Source organism: Dreissena polymorpha, chromosome 4, assembly GCF_020536995.1.
Source record: "Dreissena polymorpha isolate Duluth1 chromosome 4, UMN_Dpol_1.0, whole genome shotgun sequence".
NCBI lineage: Eukaryota > Metazoa > Mollusca > Bivalvia > Myida > Dreissenidae > Dreissena > Dreissena polymorpha.
This window is the reverse complement of record NC_068358.1, coordinates 110,382,865-110,392,864: the sequence shown is the minus strand read 5'-3', so window position 1 is coordinate 110,392,864 and position 10,000 is coordinate 110,382,865. Positions and strand designations below refer to the sequence as shown.

Here is a 10,000-nt window from a genome sequence, read left to right as displayed (position 1 = left end):
GACATAATTCCACAAACTGTTTTGAACCTAGTCCATGTTAATTTCAAACTGACCAGTGTGAACAAATGGAAAAAGAAAGTGGACATGCAAAGTCGCTATATAATGTTATGTTTACGCATATAATTAAAAAATAACATGATTTAACGAATGTAAATAACATTTTAAATATTTAACGTGATAAATATGTACGCGGTTATATATAATACCTCGACAACAATCAATTGCTTGCAATAACACAAAAAGTTAAATCGAAAGTAGACCGTTTTGCATGCCGAATCAACAATAAATATGTATTTATTATCAATAAAGAGCGCACACCATTCCCTGTACGTTATTAAATTGGACTCAAAAGTCGAAATATAATCCCAGATAAAATGAGGATAACTTACGCTAAAACATCGTTCGTATTGATAACTAATTGTGACATCGGCAAAATACAAACCGTAACGAGACAAGCTTTGACAAATGGCAATAGAAAGCAGAAATGAAAAATCGTAAATGTGATTTATACATAGATAGTTTAAATATAACAATATCATTTAGAGAAAGTGTATAACATTGTAGATCTATATTTTACTTAATAAATATTTACCTGGTTTTGTATGATACGTCAGCAATAATCAATTGCGTGTAATCTAACTAAACATGTTAATTCGAAAGTAGAGTTCTAAATATACAAAATAAACCCACAATAACAACTACTTAATATTTCTAGTATGTAACAAACAGAATCCTTCAATAACGCAAAATGATCTTAAATCACCAATTTAAATGTTAATATGCAAATAAATTGCAAAAATGAATAAAAAACTGTGATAAACAAAGTACGCTGTGTAAAATCTTACCTTAAATCTGAACCAATCGAATTATTAAATGTCGCAGTATTAGTTGTCAAACAATTTGGTTAAATCAGAATACCAGTAATAGACGAAACTTTAGTTATAAATAAACTTCGTTTACAGGCATAACATACACCATGTTAATGCGCACAATGCGAAATAGTTGCGCACTCCGTTCATAAGATTTCGAAAAGTATCGATGTTATTACATCCCTTCGCATATTGTGTTTCTACGTATTATTTAACTCTTCTGATTTCAAACAAACACGGTGGCTGCATAATCAAAAGATTCCGTTTGGAACACGCACGCTGCAAATATGCTAAATTGAATGTCCGTCCATCTTAAAACATTATTTTATCAGATTAAAAGTTTTTGACAACATTGTCAGCAATCCACAAGTACAGAGTAATACAACGGTTATGTCTGGATACCTATTTTTACCTGGATATTTTAGCTTATTGGTCTTTTACTAATGGTTTATATATATATATATATATATATATATATATATATATATATATATATATATATATATATATATATATATATATATATATATATATATAAATGCGGGATCCCATACAATTAAGTGTACGTTCGTTACGATGTTGACTTAAATACACACGGAAAAATCAAGCTCTTTATCACAATCTTTTGATCGCTATCTGTTTGTTGTCGGCGTGCGTCAAAACTTATTTAAAATTGCCGTGGTGTAGTGGAAATGGCGGCCGCCTAGCGATCGGGAGGTCACAGATTCGATCCACAAAATGGGCGTGTTCTTTAGATCTCAAAATAAAACATCAAGTACTGGTTCTGCCCAGGCCTGAAAGTCATTAAATAGCCGCATTGAGTCGATGTTCCAGAGGGGGGGGGGGGCGCAATTAATGGGATTACGAAGAAGATATGCAAAGAAATTGAGTTACTATCACTGAGCCAGTCGATGAACCCTAGTCACCAATATGTGATGATGGTGTACCTATCACTGAGCCAGTCGATTAACACGAGTCACCAAGATTTGATTAGGGTGTACCTATCACTGAGCCAGTCGATGAACCTGAGTCGTCAAGATTTGATGAGGGTGTGCCTATCACTGAGCCAGTCGATGAACATGAGTCGCAAAGATGTGATGTGGGTGTGCCTATTACTGAATCAGTCGGCGAACCTGAGTCGCAAAGATGTGATACGGGTGTACCTATCACTGAGTCAGTCGGTGAACATGAGTAGCCAAGATGTGATGTGGGTGTACCTATCACTGAGCCAGTCGGCGAAACTGAGTCACCAAGATGTGATGCGGGTGAACCTATCACTGAGCCAGTCGGTCAATCTAAGTCGCAAAGATGTGATGCGGGTGTATCTATTACTGTGCCAGTCGGTGAACCCGAGTCACCAAGATGTGATGCGGGTGTACCTTTCACTGAGCCAGTCGATGAACCTGAGTCGCAAAGATGTGATTCGGGTGTACCTATCACTGAGCCAGTCGGTGAACCCGAGTCGCAAAGATGTGATGTGGGTGTACCTATCACTGAGCCAGTAGGTGAACCTGAGTCGCAAAGATGTGATGAGGTTGTACCTATTACTGAGCCAGTCGGTGAACCTGAGCCGCCAAGATGTGATGTGGGTGTGCCTATCACTGAGCCAGTCGGCGAACCTGAGTCGCCAAGATATGATGCGGGTGTGCCTATCACTGAGCCAGTCGGTGAACGTGAGTCGCCAAGATGTGATGTGGGTGTACCTATCACTGAGCCAGTCGGCAAACCTGAGTCACAAATTTGTGATGCGGTTGTACCTATCAATGAGCCAGACGGCGAACCTGAGTCGCCAAGATGTGATGCGGGTGTAACTATTACTGAGCCAGTCGGTGAACCTGAGTCGCCAAGATGTAATGCGGGTGTTCCTATTACTGAGCCAATCGGCGCACCTGAGTCGCAAAGATGTGATGCGGGTGTACCTATGACTGAGCCAGTCGGTGAACCTGAGTCGCCAAGATGTGATGTGGGTGTGCATATCACTGAACCAGTCGGTGAACCTGAGTCGACATGATGTGAAGCGAATGTACAAATCGATTAAATGAGCGAGCGTTTTAAAGATGTGTAATGTTCTTAATTTATTCAGAAAAATATTACATATTGCAAAAACGAAAAGAACTAAAACATTTCTGTTCCTTTTTTGTAAGAAATCGTGTTATGTTCAGATTAGGTGATAGGTGATACAAATTCGTTTCTTCTGTAACATTATTCATAAATGATAACGTAGTTAAATTGCGAAGATGGTCTGGAAAACACGATTTCGAACTCGGACCAGCACAGTTTTGGATTAAATATACTTTTTTAAAATATAACCGTTTGTTACAAGATAACAAGCGTCAATATTGGCTTTACTGAAGGCATTAGCTTGGCTTAATTCCACTACGGAACCATAACCGTGTATATTTTAAAGGCATGATATTGGAAAGAGGCATGTTATTTAAAGGTTTTTCAATTTATTCGTAGATATAAGTAGCATTTGTGAAAATAAAGGGTTTTATTTAAACATACTTATATTTATCTTCTCTTTAATGTTTATGATTTACTGTTTTCAAAGCTGACAATACATCACATTCAAATCTAAATAAAATTTTCGTAAATTAGTGGTATTCCCAAGTAACTCTAATTTATTGATAATTATTTATACGGTTATTCTATACATCATCACTTATCAATAAATACTAATATACACTCATAAAATATTCATATTATTATTAGTTTGGTGTAAAACAGTTTTCCATATTTGGCGTCATAAAAAACGTCTGATATTTAAAGACAGAAATTCAGCGCATTGTAGAATTTATGTATATCGAATATGAGCAGATTAGTAAACCACTTCGACCATGAATAGTTCAAATTATATCTTTATTAATTCTGGTGGCTGTATAAACTTGCATTCTTTATACCAAAATGATTAGAGGGACGGCTGAATAATGTGGTTTCTGGGTATATGCCACATACATGAACATCTAATCGAAGATCCTGATGATATCGACTAATAATTTATGTCTGAACATATCACGTGAAATTTTTAACAAGGGTCGACATTTGTTCTGACTACCGATAAACAAGAAAGATCTTATCCTAAGGTAGTTAACACCCCAAGCGGAGATTCGAGTTTTATGACAATCGTTTACACATTGTATTACGTTAACTGCGAGATAGTGGCCAGTAGGTTATGATTTGGGATTGAGACATCGATAATGTGACGCATGTGCTTTGTTTATAAATAACATTTTCCGTGGTAAGCTATGATTTTTCATGTGCAATATTCTACACCAGTATAAATTCATCCCTGTTTTTACACAGAATTCAGAGCTCCCATTAAGATGTAACTGTAGTTCTTCTGATGTATAAGAGCTGACTACCGGTACTCCACTACACATTGTTAGTGTAACTACGTGATTCTGATAGTGGCCCACTTTTATAGCATTTCATTTTGAGTGCAGCATTTCGTTAGTCATGCACTTTGATATAACTTCCTCTATTACAATACAAGTATAAAAAACGTGTTCAATTTATTGTAAATATCATATATTCATGTATTTTAATAAAGTTTATATTTCAAAACTTGTGAATTGTCATATTCAGTGTATACATATCGACCAAGTTCATTCATTCAGCCCTTAATAGAGTATGAATTAATTTGCGTTGATTGTAGTTAGGCAATTGTGGTTATTCACGATCTTTGAAAATAACTGCGAACGCTATGGCTAAAGCGAATTTTCATCTATAAATAAAATAGAGGACTGGCAAAGTTTTTCATGAAATACAGACGAGAGAGGACAACAATGACATTTTTCATAGCGACGCCGACGTTGTGATTTGAGGCTTGTAGAATTGCACAGAGGAGCCGCGGTAGATCACAAAATAACAACGGAAACAAGTGCTAAACATATTGAAGCTGTGATTGCAACCAATCGCGTTGATCGCGTTCTAATGAAAGCGTCGTTTAAGTAGTCAAAGTCCATTGTGGCAACATGTGCAGAATTCTTTGGGAATCTTTGGGATGATGTTCAAATAACATACGCAAGTTATAGCGTTGGGTATCTATGCAGTTACCAGGTAAACACCCTATATTATTGTTTGTAATAAAGTCTTGTTTGTCATAGTAACACTAATCAAAACGACATGTTTTTGTCCATAACTAGTGAAGGAGACCAATCGAAGAAAATATCACAGATTCTGCAAATAATTTAAATATCGTCGCTTACATTTGTTCATGATTGGTGATCATTACGGACCGACGGATGACGGCTGTAACAGTAATTAGAGCTATCGAGGCTTTGAAGCATATATGCATACCGGTAATAATGAATGTGAAGTGAAAACAGCAGACACTTGATGGCATGAAGTTATTTCAAAGTTTAGCATAAGACGGTCCGCAAATCACCAACGAGCACAATTGCACTGACTGCAAGATAGAGCACCACCCAGTCAGTCGCTGTCATCGTTATTATTCATATTTGAACAATCACGACTGGGATTCACGGTAGTCCAAATATATAACCCATAAGGTTTATGTTGATATCTTATACAGTTTCTGAGATATAACCCTGACAAGTTTGTGACAGACAGACGGATGGACTCACGGACAACGTCATGTCTCCTTTCCGATCACCACTCCTCTCCCGAATACGTTTTACGAACGTACATGCTAAATGACGCAGTATTGTGCTCTTTTAACATACACGTACTGTACTGTATGAGTCGTAATTAACGTATGTTTTCTAAAGCTTCGATGGGTCAAATATTTTCTGATTGTTCGCATTAATTCCAATGTTATTTTTTTCATTTTAAAATACTACCAGTACTGCGCGTCTATATTGAGTTACAGCACATGGTCTGTTGCAGTACGCACGCTTTCTCATTGCGTGGAACTAAACTGACGACAGCACAAATTTCGCGCTCTTATAAAAACACGGGTTCAACATGGCATACATGTATAGTGAATGAACTACGCAGGAGATGCCTACAAAGGGACTTGTGCCAGAAAATATTATAACGTGGTTGTAGAAGTACGGTGTAATTTAGTTCTTTAAATGGACATGATGCAATAGGCATCCACTGGAATTAAATTCTTACCGAAATAATTTTTTTACTGGTATTGTTTACACAACTTACAAGCCATAATTAATTTGTTGCTCACTATTTGCTTTTAACTTTTTTAAGTAAAAATTGTTATCAGTATGTTTACAGTAATTGTTGACAGTTAAATGGTGTGATGTTGCCCGACACCGTTTTAATGCACTCTTTTAATTTCCGTTTTAGATTATGTAAATGGTAAATGTGTGATTCATTTACAATCAATTTGCGATATACACTTACTTCATGACCGACGTCAATCAAAAATAATAGTGGCCAGTTAACCCTGCACTCGTACGCATTCTCGTCACCTAGAACAGCACCCTTTGGTAACTTGAAAGTTACCTGCGATTTCCTCTTAATGCATCTGTGTCAGACTGTGTAGTGTGACTTAAAATCATCGATATGTACGTCAATCTATCTCTTATTTGTGGATTTTCAATAACCCCATGCGGCATTTATGGCGATTACACGCGGATGTAGGTACCGAATGCTCTTTTTTGTAGAGACAAACATAAGTCAACGCTCTTTGTTATCCTTACTAACCATCGCGACTTATCCAACACTCGTTTTTGCTCTGTATACACATTGCGATCGGAAGTGTGACGAATGCATGCATCCATTCCGGACAAAAGTATCATATTGTTACAACTTGTGAAATTCTCTCCACTAGGCTTGTTCTGTGGGCATGAATCAAATTAATCTAAATTGAGTTCCCTTTACTTTTCAGCATACACATTTCTAAAATTGAAACAAATTTACTAATCCTAGAAACAGGTGTACACATAAATTGTTGTACATATAATTAAAAAAAATAGAATGTAACAATATACTGAGTGCAATATTCCTAACTTGTATAACCAAACTATTGAAATAGAATATTAAACATGCAGTATTCAGCAGTTTATCTTTTAAATCATATTTGCTGTACGTTGTATTATTATCACATATTTAGAAATGATAAAATCAAACAAAGTTAACTATTAGTTTACGACTGCATTTATTACACTTGTTTCTTTATCGAAATAACCTCTTTCTGTGTTTATAATATCGATTGCAACTACTTCATTCTCAAAAATGTAGTGAAAGTGACGTGCACACCTTATTGTGTAATCAAAAAGCAAGTACAACATTCTATGTACTTAATATAAAGTGTTAATGTTTTTAATAATCGAAAATAGCAATAATATACAGTATGACACATACCAATTAGTCAATCAAACGTATTAACATATTCGTGAAACAACTAAGTGATATTACAATGTAACGTTTTTTTTGGTAAACATTTATCGCTTATTATTATACCAAAATTTCGTTGCATAGGTAGACATTCATCTGCTCGGGTTGCAATTTTTGTCTATGAGATGTTTATATTATTAAATCTTGAAAAAGTATATAATTGGATATGTTGTCTTAAGATCGGAAACACATTACGATAAAGGCATTAAATGAAGAAACACATCTGCTATGGAAATAAGTTCCAAAATAAGATGGTGTTTTTTCTCATGTACATGCTATCAATTAAATCAAAGCCTGTATAAAAGGAAGTATTTAATTGCATCATCCAGCATCCAAGAAGCATTAAAAACAACTATTTATTATTAATAAACAAACACCATATTAAAGAACGTTATGTATTGCGTAAATAACGAAATAACGAATACTGTCTTGAACTCTACATCCATATAAATGTGTTACATACTCTATGATTAGCCATCGCATGTTAATATATGTGTCTTAATTTTTAATAAATCATGCATAAAATAAATAAAAAAATCTCATATAGCAAAATTTTTCTTTTATTTTTATAACAGCAAATGCGTAACATCCGTATTTTATTGCAAAACAGGAAAGATTATTCAAGCAAATCGTATATATGTCAATGAAATATAACCGCTTCATATATGCCAAAACTAATATAAAAGCAAAGATAAAGCGCATTTAAGTAAGATATCTAATTAATATTTACAAATAATACGTTGAACATTTAACAGTTTCGTTTAAAAGAAGCAAATATTACAAAACGTATACACACACGTAGTAAGTTACATCTGCAAATGTATAGCATAATTGATCATTTGCATAACTTATTTTATTTCTTGTTTCAGACAAAATCTAAGTATTGTCACATCCTTGTGAGTCAAACAGTGGCGCATTGAAATCTGCAATATTACAAGAAACAATTCCGACCAGACATTAACAATTCTTTATTAAATAACCATGTTCGATTGAATTGAATCAACATTTTGTCATTTATTAGATGACAAGCCTTTTTGAACGCTTAGTATGTCCGTTTTGTGTAACGAGAGTTAGCTTATTCATGTTAAGAGGAAAAATTGTTTTAAGAAAAGAACCGTATATTTACCTTAAAACAGGGTCACTCACAGTAATTGCTGGGTATTTTCGAGACTCAATAATATACCTTGTTGTTTGTATAATACATATGCCGCTTCATATCAATAGAACAATATGAGGACAATAAATGAATGATAACTAATGAAAGGATCAACGGACGACTTATTTCTTTCCGATGTTATTGTGTTTAAAAAATGACATTATATTGCACAATGTATTTTATTATAAAGATATTAATTATGTCAACTGCGAAGTCAAATTGTGCTGTGATTGTTGAAAAACTATTTGACTGTCGTACATTTGATACCTGTCAACGCGGAATAAAATTGCATGATAAATTATAGCTATTGTGTATGTTAGTGTCCGGTTAACAGATCATTCTTCTTTGCTAACCATACATTAAAGTCAACAAAATCGGGTCTTATTGCAACAATCCCCCAAACGCCTGCATCAGGGATTTGGCTTGTTTTTCGCCTGCTAAATGGTTCACCATCTGTGTGAGCTGATCAGCATTTAAGTTTGTGACTAGCTGTCTGAGCTGGTCTTCATCAATGCTGCGGACAATTTCTTTTAACTGATCAGCATTTAAGGCTCTGATTAGCTGTCTGAGCTGGGCTCCATCAATGCTGCGGAAAATGTCTTCAAACTGACGGGCGAAGTTAATTCCACTCAAAATTTGTTTGAGTTGCGTCGCATCAAAGCCATTCAAAATAAGTTTTACTTGTTCAGGCTGCAATTCTTCAAGCATCATTTTAAGCTGCTTTGGAGGATCGGTGCCTTTATCCCTCCCTAGACCTCCCAGACCACCGTTAACAATCAGCTCAATCAACTGGTTCGCTTGATCACCATTAAGTGTTCCAAGAATTCGTTCTAGACGACATTTTATAACCCAACCTGTAATTATAATGTTATTTTGATGATTATTATTGTAACGCTAATATCTCTTTTTTTCCAAACAATGAAAATCATTATGCAGGTTGTTTGATATGATGTAACAATTCTCACCCACTATTTCCAGCATTGATCGCTGCTTTGCATACTCCTTCTGCTGCTCGTTTTCAAATTGGCCTATACAAAAAATAAAAAAAGGTAATTTCCTGCAAAAGGTATATCAATTTGCTGTTAGTATTTAGGCTATTTAGTACAATCTCGTATAGAATAATATATCTTACCAGCCATGAGCTGCTTCCTCAGTTCGTGCGTTTGTTCAAAGAGAGCCTTATCTGGTCGTGCTGAAATCATACAGAAAAAGTAGTTTATTTATTATCCAGTGATTAAATGATAGAACATGTAAAACTTGGTAATAATCGGTTGAAAATGTTCTCCTTACATGTTTATTGAAACTCCAAAGACAGCAACAGAAAACGTCTTATGACCATATGGAAGTATTTCCTTTAAGACAAGTAACCAATCGAAAAAACTATACAGGTCAGTACATGCAATAAAACAATCAAATATGATTATTAAAGGTGTAACAAATTTACATAAGTTATTGTAAATATTGTGTATATAAAGCGGTTTAAGATCACAAATGATCCCATGCAAACAAAAACATTAAGCGCAATGCAGACACTTTTAAAAAGCTGTTGCAACTCTTAAATGAACTACTTTCAAAACTTAAATAAAATATTCTGAGAACTTTAAATAACGATATGTTATTAGACATACGTACCGCTTGGTGGCACTACGGGATGTTC

The 10,000-nt window shown here is 34.9% G+C and overlaps 2 protein-coding genes across 7 annotated transcripts in view; both read right to left on the bottom strand.

The window, feature by feature from the left end:
- LOC127876417 (uncharacterized) overlaps positions 1–10,000 on the bottom strand; it is a 34,683-nt gene that overhangs the window by 17,885 nt on the left and 6,798 nt on the right. Inside the window, exon 1 of one of the 5 annotated variants that reach the window (XM_052421681.1) lies at positions 846–1,046. The exons of 1 other annotated variant lie outside the window; for it this stretch is intronic. The gene's annotated coding sequence lies outside the window, so the exon portion shown is untranslated. Of the gene's footprint in view, positions 1–206; positions 258–389; positions 501–592; positions 752–845; positions 1,047–10,000 lie in introns of those variants that run through there. 3 more of the 5 variants (XM_052421680.1, XM_052421682.1, XM_052421684.1) reach the window with 3 other exon arrangements.
- LOC127876418 (nucleolin-like) overlaps positions 7,487–10,000 on the bottom strand; it is a 9,534-nt gene continuing 7,020 nt past the window's right edge. For both annotated transcript variants that reach the window (XM_052421685.1, XM_052421686.1), the window contains exons 6-9: positions 9,976–9,999; positions 9,476–9,535; positions 9,309–9,371; positions 7,487–9,197 (exon numbers count right to left, since the gene is read on the bottom strand). In XM_052421685.1, coding sequence (XP_052277645.1) covers positions 8,725–9,197; positions 9,309–9,371; positions 9,476–9,535; positions 9,976–9,999 — 620 coding nt within the window. In that variant the 3' untranslated portion in view covers positions 7,487–8,724. The remainder of the gene's footprint in view (positions 9,198–9,308; positions 9,372–9,475; positions 9,536–9,975; position 10,000) is intronic.